The sequence below is a fragment of the Nansenia antarctica genome (genome assembly GCF_963989245.1).
Source record: "Nansenia antarctica genome assembly, chromosome: 3".
NCBI classification, from domain to species: domain Eukaryota; kingdom Metazoa; phylum Chordata; class Actinopteri; order Argentiniformes; family Microstomatidae; genus Nansenia; species Nansenia antarctica.
In genome coordinates, this window is record NC_137688.1 from 19,662,584 (window position 1) to 19,682,280 (window position 19,697).

Genomic DNA, 19,697 nt, shown 5'->3' on the forward strand with positions numbered 1-19,697 from the left:
AAATGACTGTTTACGAAACCAAGACGCCATTTCATGTGACATCTTGTCTTTTTACAACCTCCTGAAAACTATAACACAGTTAGAAAGCCTGTTTAATAGCATGGGTTGTAATTATAGTTACTGAGTTACCTTGCCTTGGGTAACAGTGACATGTAAAACAGTATAACTGTGACAAACTGATAAAAGTAAAAAATATCATCATTACCTGTACATACACTCACTGAACACTTTATTAGGAACACTATACTAATACTGGGTAGGGCCTCCCTTTGCTCTCCAAACAGCCTCAATTCTTCGTGGCATTGATTCCATGTTGGAAACATTCCTTTGAGATTCTAGTCCATGATGACATGATTGCGTCACACACATTTTTCAGTTGCACTTTCCAGCTGTGAATTTCCCGTTCTACCACACCCCAAAGGTGTTCTACTGGATTCAGATCTGGTGACTGGGAAGGCCACTGAAGCACACTGAACTCATGGTCATGTTCATGTTCATGTTCATGAAACCAGTTTGAGACGACTTTTGCTTTGAGACACGGTGCATTATCATGCTGGAGGTAGCCATTAGAAGATGGGTACATTGTGGCCATGAAGGGATGCACATGGTCAGCAACAAATACTCAAATAGGCTGTGGCATTTCAAAAGATCATTGATTGGTATTAACCAATCAATGGCCCAAAGTGTGCCAAGAAAACATTCCCCACACCATTACACCACCTGAATGAATAAGAAGGTGTACAAGTGTTCCTAATAAAGTGTTCAGTGAATGTAGATACTTTAATCTATACATTGTTATGTTCAGAAGGTCAGACACCTGAGACAACGTTGGTGGTTAGTTTATTTCAATCTTTGATTAACTATAATTCCTACTTGTTATACTGTATCTTAAACAATTTACTTTAACAAAGAAAATCTCTGTGCTCTCTCTCACCATCTCTTCACAAATCGCTCTTTCTTCTTTGCCCTTTCACCCCTGAATGTTGCATACTTTCTCCCCAAATGTCCTTCTTGCCTCTCCTTTCCATGGAACCTCTCTCCTCTGCTGTTCTCTCTCTCTCGATCTCTCTCTCTCAGGGGATGGTGAGGTGATGTGATGGGGTATTAAGGCATTGTGTTGCGGTGCTGCACAGTCATTTCTGGTGGAAGAGAAGCGGCTTGACGCTTCCGGCTTTGAATTTTGGTAACTGGTTGCTTATGATCTCTGCCAGCATCTCAGGGAACTCCACACTCAGGGACTTATTGACAAAGGTGTAGAAGCAGAAGTTGAGCAGTCCACCAACCATCTGTTAGGGTTACAATAGACATGGACATTAACAGCTGTTCCATATAGGGTTGGGCGGTTATATGGTTATACCGTAAAACACAGTTTTTGAAAATAGCAACGGTATTTGTCAATACCGACATTGTTTGTTTGATTATTTGTCCAGCACCACTGTCTGTGTGGTTGAAGATTCTATGAAAGTGATGAGACCCTTTTGTAAATAATATCATTTGTTAAAAAAATAACCTGTTAACAAAGTCATCCCTCCTTCCCTCCACCTCCTCTTCCATTCACACGTGACTTCCTCTCAGACAGCATCGTGTGCCTGTTTACAGCTGTCAACAAACTTTTCAAACTTAACGTTCTAGCTACGTTCTGTACGCTGTAATTCTCACCGATATCCCAGTGGAGCGGAGACGAGGAATATGTGACTATAACACAGGTGCGTCAGCTGATGGAACAGCAGAAAATGTTGTATAAAGAGCTTTGAAATAACAGGAGCGAAGCTATAAGAACTTCCTAACGATAAGGACCACGGCAAACAACCAGAGACTTTACCATGCGTGCCCAGACCGTTACGTGCCCTGCTGAAGCCTGAAAAAGTAAACATGCTTGTTTTTCTAGTGAAAACCCTAGAATAGGCTTGAAGAATAGCCTAACATTGTAGGATACACTTTTATGCCCATTTTCGTTACTGCTGTTTTTGTTATTTTGTTATTATTACTTTTTGCCTACTATTTGCCTACAATGCTATAGGCTGTGCTTTTAATTACATTTATTTGTACGGTACTGGTTGACAGACGCCGGAGAATTGATGTCATGTCCTATTTTTTTTACGAGCTGTATTTGCACTGTAGCAAATGTGTAGCTTTATAGATGTTGTTAATGTTGTTAACATTTGCTATTCAGTTTCTGATGTTGTTCAGACAATACAACTGAAACATGCATCACAATTTTTTGTCGTTGGGTGATAGTCCTGATACCGTAAACCGTGGTTATACTGTAAACTGTGGTTACATTTGGGGACGGTTTAACGGTTTTAAAAAAATCTATACCGCCCAACCCTATTCCATATCATTAAAAAAAAAAAAAAATCAAAACGAATAATAAAAAAACCACCCAAAATCTATCAAAATTCTGTATTCTTGACTCAAGTTTGAGAAAAATACATGAATAATAAATGAAAACAATTGTTCTCATCAGTCATTAGAAAACATGACCCACGTATCCTGTGTGTGTACCTCGTGCATGGAGTCCAGCAGTATCATGTGTGTGTATCCGGTGTGTGTATCCTGTGTGTGTATCCTGTGTGTGTACCTCGTGCATGGAGTCCAGCAGCTTGGTGAGCTGGTAAAACCTCTGCCAGTTCTGGCTGGAGTTCTCCTCTCTCTTCACAATGGCCTTGCCCAGCTCCTTGATGTAGGACATCCTGATCTCGTCAAACACGGCCTGGCACTTCAGACCATCCTTTGGCACTGAAAGGAGGGATCGTCAGTGTAACAACTGGGCAATGTGGTAAATGAAATGGTAAATGATAAATGGATGCCTTTATCCAAAGCACTTTACAACGGCCTCTCATTCACCCATTCACACACACATTCACACACCAATGGCGGCCAAGCTACCAATGCAAGGCGCCGGCCCGCTCACTGGGAGCAATTTGGGGTTCAGTGTCTTGCCCAAGGACACTTCGACATGTGGCCAGCCGGGGCTCGAACCCCCTGCACCACAGCCGCCCCAAATGTGCAAATCTTCAAAGTTATACCATGTCATTGTTGAGGAAAGGGGTTTGAGCTTGGTTTTTGGTTAAGGGTAAAGAATGGTAGCTGGACTGCAGGGTGTGAGACTCACCTGTGCTCAGGAGCAGCAGGACCTTCATGCACAGGTACTCGTCGTGGGACACCTGCAGCCTGACAAACTCACTGGAGATCTTCAGCATCTGCTCACACTGGTCGGCCATGTAGGGCAGCTTCATCCGCTCCCTGTGGCAGAGAGGCAGAGGAGGCCGGTGGTCACTGGCACCGCTCACTACTACCACCCTCCTCCTCATTTTGTCTGAATGTGTTTTGTCAGCCATTGTTTAGACCAATTACAACCCTACTGAATGTACACAATGTTGACTAGATAGATAGAAAAAAACATCTAGATGGATAGGTGAGAGACATGGCTAGAAAGACACACACACAGACACACACACACAGACACACAGACACACAGACACACACACACACACACACACACACACACACACACACACACACACACACACACACAGAGACATGCAGATAAAGAGAAAGGGGTTAATAATAATAATAATTCATTATATTTATATAGCGCTTTTCCGAGGCTCAAAGACGCTGACAATATGGGAAAAACAGAAGACACAGAAACAACAAGCAACAGATAACATGGGCACATAGAGCACACCACAGAGTTAACGAACAGGGAACAATTAGTTAGTGAGATGCGTACTCATTGATGACGAGGTCCGGGGCGAAGCAGAGCATGTTGCCCTCACACTGCTGGTAGGAGCGCCAGCCCAGGCCGAAGGACATCAGGAACAGCCAGGAGCACTGCAGCAGGGTCATCTGGTCGTCCAGGTGAAGGTTCCGGAAACCTGCCAGACACAGAACAACACGGGGCGCTTAAGTGGCGTAGTGGGTTAAGCGTCGACCATATAACCACAGGGTTCCCGGTTCGATAGAGAGAGAGCTAGAGAGAGAATGAGAGAGAGGAAGAGAGAGAGAGAGCGAGAGAGAGAGAGAATGAGAGAGAGAATGAGAGAGAGGAAGAGAGAGAGAGAATGAGAGAGAGGAAGAGAGAGAGAGAGAGAGAGAGAGAGAGAACCCCTTCCTTACCTGGCAGAGCCTTGGCCCACTTGACGGCTGAGATAACCTGGCGTCCCCCCAGCCTGTTCAGGGTGGTCATGAGGCGGGTGGAGGTGTCGGGCACGGTGCTGTCGTAGCCGGCGTAGATGGTGTCCGGCTCGATGGCCTTCAGCAGGGACAGCATGGTGGGGATGAGCTGGGGCATGGACTTGGGCACCAGGGACCTGGCCTCGGGCGGGGGGGGCGGGGTCAGCTCGGCCGCGGTGGGCTGCTGCTGGACTCCCTTTAGGCGGTTCAGCTTCTTGGTTTTACGGGCTGCGGTCAGAGAGAGGGAGAAGGGAGAGGAGTTCAGGGTTTTACGGGCTGCGGTCAGAGAGAGGGAGGAGGGAGAGGAGGTCAGGGCTGAGGAGGTGGAGTGACCATGATCACATCATGCCAGTTAATATGTCCTTTTACGAAAGACAACATTGGAAATAAAATGGAAACAGAATTCAACTTAAAAAGCCTTACAAGGGAGTAGTATGGCTTTTCTTAAAATGGCTTTCCCTTGAAAAAGCTCTCATGTCAGGGTAGGATTTCCATTTATTTAAAAATGCAATACTACTGCATTTATACTATTAACACTATTGCATTTACATTATTTCAACACTAATGCATTTACACTATTAACACTATAGCATTTACACTATTAACACTATTGCATTTACATTATTTCAACACTAATGCATTTACACTAGTAACACTATTCCGACACTATGACAGCGCCTGGCTCTAAGGCAGTGCTACAGTGTTGGTAACCATGGTAACCATGAGGCTGTGTGTTTACCTTCCAAGTTCATCCCCGCCATCAGACACTTGCGGAAGCGGCAGGCCGGGCAGTTCTTCCGTCTGATCTTGTCGATGATGCAGTCGTTCCTCCCGGCACACAGGTAATTATGTTGCCCTGAGACACAGACACACACACAGACACACACACACACACACACACACACACACACACACACACACACACACACCTCTTTATAGATTTGAAGAACATAGAAAATAGACTACAAGAGTAGCATATGGCATCATGGCATCATCCTTTCCTTTTGATCTCATGAGAATTTACCAGGCCCTCAACTTTGCAAAAAACACATTACTGCAAGAATCCTTGCAGTGTCTTTTAGCACACGGGCAAGCATGGCCCAATATTGTAACACACTGCAGAATGTGCTGTTTTGTGGTGTTTGTGTGTCGCAATAGACCTATCGCTAAGCCACGCCCCCTTTGAAAACTCAAACAAACAAACAACGCTCGCTCAAATTCTTCACTGACAGTGACTGATTGACCGACCGTGACTGAATGACATTCAATGACTTACAATGGCGGGAGTAAAATTTCTGATTTACAAGTAAGTAATAGACTGTTATATAGATGTTTTTTTTTTTTTAAAGATGACAAGAATATTTAGTCTAGAAGCTTTTCACCATCAGATATTAGCAAGTTGTTTGTCAGAGTTTTCTGCCTGTAGTGACTTTTGCTGTGATATGATTGGACAATTTATATTTTGGGGCATGGCTTAGCATTAGGTCTATTGTCATTCTGTGAAGATTGTAAAATGGCCCCACCTCTTAGAACCCTACCTTCCACTGCTCTCTTGAAGAACACCTTGCAGCTGCCACAGGTGAGCACGCCGTAGTGGCAGCCTGAGGCCTCGTCTGAACACACCAGGCAGATCTTGTGTGTGGCGCCGCCAGCCTTCCCCTGGGCTGACGACAGGGCAGCGCCCCCCTCCTGTCTTGAGGTAGAACTGCAAGGAGAGAACAGGCGGAAGAATGTTAGCAAGATGCATATGGAATGTTGTACAACAGCATCACCATATCATAACCACCGCAGCAACAGCGATCAAGGATTAGACCTGTGATGTCATCATCAGAAGTACACCCAGGTGTCCCATGAAGAGGCTGTTTGTATTGGGGAAAACATATTTGAGAAATGCACAAAACCCCACTGGCTCTGGCATGATGACACCTTTCACATGAAAGCTTGGCACATACACATTTTGCAAGTATGTATCAGATTACCCTGAAGTATAAACATTCTCCACAGTTGTTAGCTCCAAAGCCCAAAAAAACTAAAAGCAACTGAGGAAATGTGTTTTTTCCTCCTCCTAAACATAACTTATGTGCAAATATTTACAACTTTGCGTGCAAGTCTTTACAAATAACATCTGTGGGACTAAACACATGCATATTTTAAGCAAGGATTATGGCGCTTGTTTGTGTGGTTGGCTGGTTGCGTCTCCTAAATTTAGCACAATCCTCAAGAGGGGCAGAGCGCGGGTCCTCAACTGTGGGCTCAATCGTTTCCCCTGTGGTCGAAAATCATCAAACGACCTGCGGTTGAATCATAATGCCTGCGGTCGTCTTGAGTCAACTCTCTCTCTTTGATTAGGCAGTAACAGTTTCCAGAATCACAGCAGCTGTCGACGCGTTCACAAAACACACCACTAGAGGGAGCCGAGCTCTGCAGCATTCATGGCCCAAGGTCCCCACCCCCCTCCCCCTCCCCTCCCCCCAGAGCCTAGCCACAACAGCAACACCCACACGGAGAGGATAGCACGCAAGAGTAGACCAACATGCCTGCCTGCCGTCTGCCACCACAACAACAACAACAACAACAACAACAACATCTCCCTCTGATCGGAGTCATTCTGAAGTCTCAGGACTCTCTACTACTACTCTATGGGCCGGTTTCACAGACAAGGCTTAAGCCTAGTCCTAGACTAAAAAACATCTTCAATGGAGATTTTACATTGAAAGTGTGATTTAGTCCAGGACTAGGCTTAAGCCTTGTCTCTGAAACCGGCCCTATAAGTATTGTTCTGCAATCTGCACACCTTGCCGTAGCCAGCCAAGTTCAGAGTCGTTTGTTGGTTACATAAGATGAGGTTCTGGCCATCGCTCATCCTGGCCCATGGAGTGAGCCAGCTGGAATAGCAGAGGCCTGACAGAGACATTGAAGGTGTGAGTTCACTAACACTCAAGGAGTATAAATAACCAGCAGCTTCTGAGGCCCTAGACAACAGTGCTGCAGTTTATGGTGGTCAAAAAAACACAGCAGAACGAACACACTTCCTTTTTAAATACAGTCAGGGTCAATTTTGTGAAATCCTCTGCAATTCAGATATCGTATGATCCCCATTGAAAATATTGTCCCCGGCTCGTTCATTTGATCTAAACACAGGATTGTCTGTGCCAATGCATCGCGCCTCATTCACTCGTCAGAAAGCGCATGTTGTGAAACGTGAATAAACTACGCTGTCAACAAATGCAGTTGTCAAGTGTGCGTCCGTTTATGAGCTACTGATTAAGCCGTTGATGGGCTTAAGAACTGAGGCCGTCCGTCCTGCCAGTCGGTCAACAAGCCCCCAGCGCCACAGCCCCACCCTGGTACACACATAAATAACATTAGAAGGGGATGGGGGGGGGGGGTTATTAATACATTTTATTCACTATGTTTGTGCAGCCACTGTGGCACACAATCAGCGCACCATCTGTTTTTTATATCACATGATTTGATGAGAGACGGTATTTAAATACCATCCCAGTTTAGAGGGTCTTCTTCTTAACGCGCAGTTACAACTGAACCAAAACACACTCACGCAAAAGTGTGCATCCCCCCACCCCCACGCACACCCACCCACCCACCAAGGCCAGTACTGAGAGGGAGAGAGAGAGAGAGAGAGAGAGAGAGAGAGAGAGAGAGAGAGAGAGAGAGAGAGAGAGAGAGAGAGGGAGAGAGAGGGGGAGAGAGAGAGAGAGAGAGAGAGAGAGAGAGAGAGAGAGAGAGAGAGAGAGAGAGAGAACCCAGTCACTAGAACGAGCGGGGGGGTGATGTCATTTAAGTGTGATGTAACTGAGTAAGGGGAAGGAGGAGAGCCCGAGGCTGTTCATCATTGGTCTGGGAGGATCAGGGCTAAAGGTGTGAGGGGGGGGCAGATTTACTACGGCTTTACTAAAGCCCATTACTGTTTAGCAGCATTAAGCAACTGTTTGGTCGAGCACCATGACAACACGACGCAGCCGTCTGCTTAGGAGAGTCAGTAGGTAGGTCAAGGTATCAGTCATGAGGGGAAACCAGGGCCTTTCGTAAATATTATAGCGCTTGTTTGTACAAGCACGGTCTTCACCATGTGTTTCACTTCACATTCACCCTGAGGAAGGCTACTGAGCTGTGAATAAATGTCACAGCAAAATGAGTGTTGACTTTCCACATTCATTCATTAACATAGTTAACAACATAGAACATAATTACATTTGCTTGAGCAGATGTAGTCTATTTGTGTATTAAGTAGGGATGCACCGAACATTCGGCCACCGAATGTATTCGGCCGAATATCGCAAAATAAAGCACATTCGGTATTCGGCCGAATGTGTGAAAACACTGAATGTTTACCACCGAATAGTGGGCGTGTTTTGATGACGCAATCAAACAGTGTAAGCATCCCATGCTGCTCAGCGAATGAGACGAGCATTGACTGCATGCTGCTACATCTTATAATTAGCCTACACTGTTTGTTTGTTTTCTAATGTTTTGTTAAAATGAAAAAAGTTTAAAACATTTTGTTAAAATGTTAAATATGGTCTTTTACGAAAAGAAGTAGCCTAGTAAAAAGTAGGCTCAAAGCACTTTTATCCCAATGCACTTTTTTGTTGTAGGCCTACAAAGATTTTCTTTCAGCAGCTATTCAGGGAAAACAAAAACATTTAATTTGACTGATTTATTTTATTTATTGTGCTTTGTTGGTATAGACTGATGTCTGCTGGAATGTTCAATAAAAGTAATTTTTTTTCAATCTCAATTTCTTTCTTTGAGAAGCATGAATAAAAAGCAAAATGTATTTAGTTTATGCAATGATAAAATTAAAAACTGCCAATACACATTCGGTATTCGGTATTCGGCCAAGTGTTTCCTTAAATTCGGCTTCGGCCTCGGCCAAGAATTTTCATTTCGGTGCATCCCTAAGATCTTGCAACTTCAGCCCGTGCAACTCTGTGTCTGTACCACGAGAAGTCAAAAGTCTGTTTTCCGGGTTGGCTGGGGCACATCAATCTCGGTTGCATGACAAAGTGGGGAGACCGAATTTCCTCTTTCTGAAACCATATGCCGAGTGCTTCATGTCAACAGGAAGCTCTCACAATCCCTCTTGAGTTTACTCTAGGACAGAACTCAGTCACTCACACAAGACAGGCCTAATAACCATTAGCAGAGAGACAGTTCACAGATTTGATTTTCATACTTATGCTTTAACGGCCTGATGTGCTTCACAATTTAAAGGGGCGGTGGGGTCTCACCCTGCCTACCAGGCTCACCCTGCTTCAAACATTTCCCACCTTAAATTAATTAAGATTATTGTGTTAATGAAATGTGACTATTCAGTTTTGTCGTCATTGCATTTTCTCTTGACAGAGGATGTGATTCGTTCAACTTATGTTCCACTGACAGTTAACCACCATCATCAGCCAAAACAATAGAGTCAGGCATCACAGATCTGGGCATTTCTAAATGTACTGACTTATATAGCGGCTTTATCCAAACCGCTTTACAATGGCCTCTCGTTCACCCATTCACACACACATTCACACACCAATGGCGGCAAGCTACCATGCAAGGTGCCGGCCCGCTCATTGGGAGCAATTTGGGGTTCAGTGTCTTGCCCAAGGACACCTCGACACGTGGCCAGTCAGGGTTCGAACCGCCGATCTGCCAACCTTGCGATCATTAGACGGCGGCTCTACCTCCTGCGCCACAGCCGCCCCCAAACACCTATACCACATAAAGTGCTGCTGCTGAATGAGGTCAGAAACCTCAGATGCACTGAGGAGGATTAAACACTAATAACCTACATTATAAATCACAGTCTCTCTCTAAATCATTACTAATAACCTACAGCTACATTATAAATCACCGTCTCTAAATCATCACTCTCTATGCTTTATCTCATGAAGCAATCAAGTGCTTTTAAGTCACCCTGACAGAGAAAGAGAGAGCGAGGAGGAGGATCTGAAGGAAATGCTTCTTCGCTGAGGTAAAAATCCACCAAAATAGAAAAAGGGAACTGGACCACTCGCTATGAATCATTCTCTCACAAAGACGACAATACAGCTTTGACAGGAGGTGAGAACATTTGGGTTTGATCTCAGGCTAGGCCACTTCACCCATCTCTGTCATGTTACAAATCTCATTAGGCCTGTATCACTATAGCTGAGCAATCTATTTCTGCCATTAACACAGATAGACCCTCTCCCGCCCGGGCTACAGCTGGTGTCGTTGCCCGTAGAGTACAGTACAGTATATTCACAATTGTGTGGCAAACTCATTTCACGTACAGTAGTTAGTTACATAACCAGAAGCAGTTGGGCTTGGTGTCAAACCTCACAGGGGAGCCTAGCCCATGGCTTAGCAAAGGAAAATAACCCCCACATTTCCATATTAGAATAATGTACAGTAGGCTGCTCTGTTGCTTTAACTGGATTGTGTTCTGCTTGGATGTCGAAAGGATTCCATTCCTAAAACTAGCTCTCAATTTGCCAACTCAGCAGTGGGTGTACATAGGCTAGCTTATGCACTGACTAACCCAAAGAAGTTTGAACTCAAGTGAAAAAAAACTGAAAACAACAGAAACCGAAGAGTGAGTAAACAAACAAAAAAAGGGAGAAAATCAAGTATGAGCTAATAGTTTCAGAAAAACTTGAATGGCAAGCATTTGGTCCGGTATGTTTACTTTCAGCCAGCTATAGGGGAGAGGGAGGGAAAGTAGGTTGAGAGACTGTGAGCTCCGTCAGCGGCCTGCGTGCTAGAGTGCTCACACACACACGCACACGCACGCACACGCACACGCACACGCACACGCACACGCACACACACACACACACACACACACACACACACACACACACACACACACACACACACACACACACACACACACACACACACACAGACCACTTCTGCTGACTGTCAGAGTTCCTACCCTCGGCTGCAGGAAATAAGAAGAGGAGAGAGGGGTGTGTTTCAGAGCAGGACCGTAGGGCCGTAGGGCTTTATTGTCCATACGAGATACTGCCATAATACCAGGTCTATGCTTACTCACACCAATTAATTAATTAATTAATCACCAGTTACTGTTCAAACATGCTTTTAATTGTTTGATAATCCAGATGCTCTGGTTTCCTACATATTCACGGGTTGACTGCACCTTGATTTTGACCAGGAAAAACAAGCAAACAAAACTGTGGACACACCCAAGTTACTTCTTCCATCGATGTTTAAAGCATTTGGGGGGAAAAGGCATTATCTTGGATGAATGAATTATATTAAGCTGAAAAACAACAACACACATTCTTTCTATAAACAAGCATGTTATTAATTAACTTCATGCTGTAGTCTTCATAGAGAATCCCTTTGTTTTGAGCCAGTGATACCAACAGCTCTCTCAGCTCTCAGTCGATGCCCTCAAAATGACATGTTCCTGACACGTATAATCTACCGATGGCCTCAGACGCATTCCGCAAACTTAAAGCTTGCATTATTAATGAATGAATGAATGAATGTATGAATGTAATCCTCCCCCATTTCAGCAAGCATCTGGTCAAACGGGACAAAAAGGGAGTTGTTAGTGGAGGTTAGCAGCAGGATATACTAAACAGTTCATTTACATCTGGCATGCCACATGGACTCTCCAATCCAACACAGAAAAACAGAAGGACACCCATAAACACACATGCTGGGTGAGGATGTGACAGTACAGTATATGTCTGTTTTCATGAATAAACACAGAACTTTTAATGAATAAAGACCGCCCTTTTAATGAATAAAGACAGCCCTCTTAATGAATAACGACAGCTCCTTTTAATGAATGAAGACAGCCCTTTTAATGCATAAAGACGTCCCTTTTAATGAATAAAGACAGCCCTTTTAATGAATAAAGACAGCCCTTTTAATGAATGAAGACAAAACATTTTATGAATAAAGACAGCCCTTTTAAATTAATGAATCAACTCTGTCAAACAGGTCTATCAAAAATAGGTTGATGACATGGGTGTGGTTTTCCAAAAAGAAAGGTAGGCTAACACAATAGGCAATTAAACCGGAGTAATATTTGTGTTAATACCAGTTGACTGGCTCTGCAGACATTTTGTGGTACAGTGGCCTCCACTGTATTGGAAAGAGGAAGCATTTTTGTCTTCTCTTAGCTCTATACTCCAAGAGTTTGGATTTGAAATCAAACAATGACTAATTCTCAGCTTTAAATCAATGTTTTCTTTTTTTCCAGATTGGTTTCACCATTTAGAATTCACAATAACAACGGAAAATATCCCATTTTATACAGTCTTACATAAATATTTTATACATATTTCGGCACCAAAAGTATTTGAAGGCTTGAAAAGTGTTTATAGTAATCAGGTGTGTTCCATCACATCATTTGTGCTTGCATAAGAGAGCTGTCAATGTCTAGTATTGTTCTAGGCTTTGCATTTGCCTGTGGAGTCTGTTATTATCTGCTAATATCAACATGAGGACCAAATACATGTCAATGAAAGTCAAGGAAGCCTGAAACATCAGACAAATCAATCAGAAACATAGCCCAAACCCTTTGAACTTACCATAATCAACAGTTTGTAACTTCATAAAAAAATAAAGAAAGCACTGAACTCAGTAATAGCAAACGGGCTGGTAGGCCAAGTAAGACTTCTACAGTGGATGGACCGAAGAATGTTCACCTTAATTAAGAATGTTCACCTTAATTAAGAATGTTCACCTTAATTAAGAAAAACCCACATCAACGACACCAGATCAGGAACTCTCCAGGAGCGAGCCATGTACAGTAACATCTCAACATTCATTGGATGGCGCAACTAGTTTTTCAGGAAAGTTATTGACTGGTCATGTCAATCTACAGATTTAAATCCAATTGAACATGCATTTCCTGACATGCCTGAACATGCTCTCCTGATGATAATATTTTAGGCAAAAAGAATACCTCAAAACAAACAACAACTGAAGACGGCTGCAGTACAGGCCTGGAAGAACATCACCATGGTTACAGTACAGGCCTGTCAGAGCATCACCATGGTTACAGTACAGGCCTGTCAGAGCATCACCATGGTTACAGTACAGGCCTGGCAGAGTACTTTATTTGGATTATTATAGTAACTTTTCCCTGAATACTTTTGGAGCCCTGAAATAGGGGGGAGTATGTAAAAAAAAAATCTCATTTCTAAATGGTGAACCAAATCTGGAAAATAAAGAAACACCATTAAATTAAAGCTGAGAATCTCTACTTCAGAGTTGTTTGATTTCAAACAGTGAGAGTACAAAACTAAAATAAGACTAGGCTAAATGCTTCCTCTTTCCCATTCTTATGGAGGGCACTGTAGTAAAAAAAAAAGAATACAAAGGACATTCTTGAAATGATGTTATTAGTGCCGGCTTGAATGCATAATGCATAATGACAGAGAAAACACCAACCCCCGAGGCACACGCGAAGAGCCGAGCCCAGTCTGTGTCGTCAGTACCTGTGGTTTGGCAGTCAGCACGGTTGCGTGAGAAGCACAGAGGATAGGGTGACCTGATGCCAGCCACTGGCAGCTCAGGCACGTGCTGCTGGCGCTCTGCTAACTGCAAGTCGCTAAATGCCACCACACGGGTTGAGGACGCAAGCCACACAAACAAAACCTGACTCCCACTCATCAGACACACACAGGCCGACACACACTCACAGACAGACAAACACACAGACAGACACACACACAGACACACACACACACACACACACACACACACACACACACACACACCTACAGACCACAAAGACAGAACGATTAAATCCACATGAATTGAAGATGACGCCGCCTATCTTGTGCCTCGCCCACCTGCTCTTGGTCATGTCTAAAAAAGGCTGGTGTCAGACACTGAAGAATGAGTGTAGTCAGTGTACCATCTAGTAACCTACAGTAGAAGCATTACTATTTACCATCTAGAATAGCACTTCTGAATAAATCTAAATATAGGCCTACAGTTATAAAGGCTACTCCAACCAGTGGATTAAGAATAGATTTTCGGACATCATTTTTGGATGGACTTTACTTGTATTTAATTTAATTTAATGTTGAACAAGGTATCTTTATTTTTATGTATAGACACAAAAAACGACACGAGCAAATCATTGTGTGTTGATGTTGACTGCTCAAGGAGAATACATATTTGAAAGTACAGAATGCCTATATTCCATTATATTTATTTTTGAATGGTCATCTGGTGCCTGAATATTGTGTTTTCCTCTACATAAATAATGACATTTCCACCATACATTGATGCAGAAAAGGCACGAATTGGTGCATATCAATTCACCAGAATGCAAGAAATTATGTGTTTGATGCTCATTTAAGGACCCCCAGACAACCCCTCTTCATGGGTCCCCGCCTCTGGTACCACCTCCGCCTCAGTTTGAGCCAGGAAAAACCCTGGTATCATAGAAAAAAGCATGGATGCTTGCAATTCGTTCACAACTTATAAGTCATCAAATAAAAAAGAACAACGCTTCATTACCAGGCCAATTCATGACAGAATAGCGGTGGACTTGAGTTAAATTTTGGGTGTCCTATGCCATCAAAGAAAAAAATATTATATTTGTGGTTTTCTTTTGTTGCTTGCATGCGTTCGCTACTATCTTGCGAATCGATGATTCGTAAAAGCATTCGGGGAGATTTTGCATAACACTCCGTTTGGAGTGTGCCTCTGAAAAAGCTGTTTGGAGGTTCATGCAGGCCAGGCATATCACTTCACAGGGACAGGGGTGAAATAGGATTGGGCCTAAACGGGGTCCCCAAAATTGGTGTAGGCCCTATTAGTCATTTAAGCAATATGTCCCACACACATGTCCATTCACAAATGTTCCATTGTTGAATTAACCTAAAACCTAACTCTAACCTCTGTCCTGTGTCCAAGGCTTGCTTTGACTGAAGTCAGCTCACTCAGTAGGCTTCACCTCTCTGGTTTATTTTTGGCAAAGCCTAATGCAAGTGGAAGGCTAAACGGATGTGTCCAAATGACCTCACTAGGTCCACATAAAATAGATACTTCCTGAGAGTGGAGCCCTGCTGCTAGGTCAACATTAGAACATTCTAGAAGAGAGGCCGAAGAAACCAAACTAAACAATAACAACAAACTAATGGCTTGAGTTGATTGCAAATGTACACTTGGCCGTCATTGAACAAGCTCAAAGCTTTAAGGTCCAATATGGAGAACTGAGCCTGAAAAAAGTGCTAAATGGCCACGATAAATCGATAGCAATCAAGGAATGAGGTCACATGATCGAGAACATCCATTGGAGAGCACTGTTTTGGTCCAGACAAGGTGCTTTCTAAAGTCTGGGGTTGTGGCAGAGTCAATGGCCTTCATATACCACGTGTACGTTTTGTGGATATGCATACATTTTAGAAAACTAACCTTGTTCTGACCAGGCCTTCCTAGTTTGGAAAGTCTGGGGAAATCCTTTGGTGAAAGTTGCTACAAAGGGTTAGAAACCCTGTTTGAAATTAGTGAGGCCTCGCGACATGTTAAACCAATCGAATGCAGTTCAATGTCTGAGGTTAAGATTTACTTTATTTATCTCTTTATTGCATCCATGTCATGTACAGTAGTACTGTACAGTTGTATGTGGCAATTCCTCTGCAAACCTTTCTAAAGCCTGGTGTAAGACACACTGAGTTGGCCAAGAACACATGACCCAGTTTCTATCCACTATTTTGAAGGCAATAACTCTTTTGCAAAGATAAGACATGATAATAGCTACTGGGAATAATATGACCCAATCATCTTGGCTACACCATTGGCGTAAATACATGCCATTCTGCACGGAACACCAAGTGATTTAGTGCCTGTTGATACAAGCAAAAGGGAAAATTAAATAAAAAAACCTCCAGCCTCCAAAAAAACGAAACCCGCTCCCGTTTCCTGAATCACCTTGAAATGTTCCATTATCCTCTGATCTCTCTCCTGCACAGAAGCTCCACACCAGAGTCTAAATATAGCAGTGAGCCTCGCCTCAACCCTGCCACTGGTCAGACTAGACCACAGCGCTGTGTTTATTAAAAACATTCCTTACCTGGTAAAGCTGGTTGAGAAAGAGGGGGAGCTGGCGAAGGTCTCACTGGCTCTCTGCATTCCTGAGGCGTCACCATACCCTTGGCCCCTGTTCCAAGCCTCGCCGCCGACGGTCGCCAGCGGGGGATACACGCTAAACACCGGCTTCTGATCCTTCTGCTGTGCAGCTCCACTGCCCGAAGTGGAAAGTGAGGTGCTACTGGAGTTGACTCCAAAGTGGTAACTCTGCCCTCCGGAAGTGCTGACCCCACAGATGGAGATGGGGTTGAGGCTAGGCCGCTCAGTGGAAGAGCCACTCATCTGACAGTAGCTACGGCCTGTGGACGACTTCTCCTGCTTGATTACCCCCGGAGTGCATAGCTGGATGAAGCCAGCGTCTTTCTCTTTCTTCACCACTGGGGTAATGGTGGTGGTGGGGGTAAGGGTGGCGGTCGTGGAAGTGCTGGAGTTGGATTCATCTTGACATGTTAGGCTACTGCCATTCAAAGTGGTGGAACTGTCACCACCACCACCACCGTTGGTGTTCCCACATACAGCAGGTTTGGTGTCCCTCTCAGAGCTAACGTCCCCCAGAAGGGAGTCATCCCCCAGGGAGGATAGGAAAGCATCATCCCCTACATAGAAGTCCGAGGGGGAGCCTGTCAGCTCAAAGTCCTGGAGAAGCTCCAGGGTGTTCTCGTTGAACAGCCTCTGGCTCACGTCTACATCTTTCCCCATGTGCCCAAAGGCATCATGGTCCAGGTCCATGGGGTCATGATCCCCCTTGTCCATGGAGAAGTCCTCTGTTTTCATGGGAAACAGGTTGGGGTCTGCTCCTCCTATGAGGGAGTCCATGGAGGGCGAGGAGCGGGTGAGGTCTGCGATGCTGGCCTCCAGGCGGGAGAAGTTCTCCCCCAGAGTAAAGAGACCCAGGGAGGTCGGGGTGAGTGTCTGCTGGGGCTGGAGCGACAGCTGCTGCTGTTGGGATCTCTGGTCCTTAGTCAAACCCTTGGGCTCTGGTTCTTCTACGTAGAGACCCACAGAGGCAGTCACGGAGGCCGAGGTAAGTTCCTCTGAAGGGGGACTGTTAATGATGCCGTTGGGCACGTCTCCTGGCTGCATCAGAGGGCTGGACGGAAGCACCACAGAGGTGGCAGAGGCAACGGACATAGCACTGCAAGGAGCTACTGCTATAAATGAGGCTCCGTCGACTGGAGTTTTACTATAATCCAAAATGTTTAAAAGGTCATCTCTGTTACTCCTGATCTTCACTCCTCCTTGATCAATATCTGGATCCTGGTGGTTTAGAGAGGAATAGGGAGACAATGTGAAATGTTAGCTTCTGGCGATGTCACAAATCACCAGGTATCTTAAATGACACACACACACACACACACGCACGCACGCACGCACACACACACACACACACACACACACACACACACACACACACACACACACACACACACACACACACACAATTATCGTTTCTGGAAGAATTCAAATACATATCATAGTTAGCAAGCTATTATTCTTATTATTCTCGAGCTATTATGATCAACTTTTGTCAGCCACCAGTAACAATTCCATAACACATCCGTGAAATGACATTCCTATGTGTTGCGTTTCAATCAGATTCTATACAATTAAGCGGAGCACTTGACGACTACGTAATGATGCAGAAAGCTAGCTTACAAACCTACAAACCTACTAATTACTACCAAAATAACTTGACTGAATTCTGCAGAATGTGCCACGGAACCCATTGCCGCTTAGGCGCGCGCGCGCCCTTGGCTTGGTAGCACATTATTTGCTTAAAATCTCAGAAACAGGTCAGAAACAGGACAGAAACTGGACAGAAACGGGTCAGCAACGACCACTTTTCATTAGTGAGGTCGATATAAGTGTATTTAGGTGCGCTACTCGTCTAGCCAGCACTTTAGCATTAGCTGACTAATGTAGTTTACTGACTGACTGACAGTGACATCTAGCTAGCTAAGTTACTAGCGGCTAGATAATTATAGCGTCAACAACCTCCGTATATTCATTTAAAACGAATGCATGGGCGGGAAAATATACAATATTTATATTAAAATATCCATCTAAAACGTTTGCACAACGTTACCGTGCTTAAGACCTTCTGTTGTTGATGAGAGTCCATGCGTCGTCTGACATTGTTTTTGTATTATTTTGCTAGCGAAATGGCTAGAGATACGAAACAACTGCCTGTAAACAGTGTTTATTCCTACATTTCGTATTGGGCTCGAACGAGTAGAATATAGGTCTTCTTCGAATCATCCGATCGACTTCGGGTCTGTTAATTATCAAATTGCAATCGAAATACAGTCAAATTGCTAGCTGCCTAGCTATGTCGTTCACAGCCAAAAGAAAAGTAGGCGCTAACCTCTAGGAAAAACATACAAAATGGAGATCTTCTACCTACAGTACAACCCCGTGGCTGGCCTGTTTACAATAAGCAGTGCCACCTGGTGGTGACGACGAGTTACTACAGTTCAAGAGTAGGAGGTCGACATGCGATCCTTTTGGGGCGGTTGTGGCGCAGGAGGTTGAGTCGCCATCACAAGGTTGGCTGATCAGCGGTTCGAGCCCCGGCTGGCCACATGTCGAAGTGTCCTTGGGCAAGACACTAAACCCCAAAATTGCTCCCAGTGAGCAGGCCGGCGCCTTGCATGGCAGCTTGCAGCCATTGGTGTGTGAATGTGTGAACGAGAGGCCGTTGTAAAGCGCTTTGGAGCATAAGTGCAGTCCATTTACCATTTATGCAGCAGCCAGATTGTAAAAATAAGATATTCACAGACAAATCCCTTCTTTTTAACGACTTACTGAAAAATAACTAGATAATATGTCCAAAAACAAAAGTCTTGTTTAGAGTAGAACCATCTTGCAGTACTTGAATGTGCAAGCCTGGCACATGTGGTAGGCAATGTGCTTTGGATTTGATTGATTTGGAATCTTTTGCTGTCACCTGCAGAGACACACACTGCAGTAATTTGAGAGAAATGCGATTAGGCAGCTAATAAAAACAGTACTAAAACATAGCTCATAAAGAGTTGGGCAGATGGACCTGCAACATCTGATGAAAGGCTTTTGGGGTGGAAACATATATTTAGTTAGGTCTACCCTATATGTTTGTAGAGGAGTACATGTTCACATACATGAATATGTTTAGCAGCATCCAAAGAATTTCGATTTATCCTAAGATTAATTGCCTCTTCAATGTGACTTCAAAAAACCTTTATATGACACAATCAGCCCTGATTAAGAATAAGGATGCAGTGTCAGTTGTGTTCCTTTATAAACAAGTTTCAAGTTTTATTGTTACGTCACATTACACAAGTTTAAGAGAGTAAAAGTATTAGGCTTTGGTTCCTGACAAGACAATAAGGCAATAGGCATAATTCAAGATAAAAAGTGACAATAGTACTGGACATAAGTGACAAATAAGACAGAAT

At 44.0% G+C, this 19,697-nt stretch overlaps 1 protein-coding gene across 1 annotated transcript; it reads right to left on the reverse strand.

Annotated features, from left to right (window-relative positions):
• Positions 1-1,133: 1,133 nt before the first annotated feature.
• On the reverse strand, positions 1,134-17,394 carry nr3c1 (nuclear receptor subfamily 3, group C, member 1 (glucocorticoid receptor); the record flags this gene model as incomplete). Its single annotated transcript, XM_080526657.1, has 8 exons — positions 1,134-1,286; positions 2,582-2,739; positions 3,116-3,246; positions 3,737-3,881; positions 4,123-4,407; positions 4,919-5,035; positions 5,718-5,884; positions 16,247-17,394. 8 exons carry the CDS (start codon positions 17,392-17,394, stop codon positions 1,134-1,136), a joined length of 2,304 nt encoding a protein of 767 aa, XP_080382783.1.
• Positions 17,395-19,697: the final 2,303 nt, after the last annotated feature.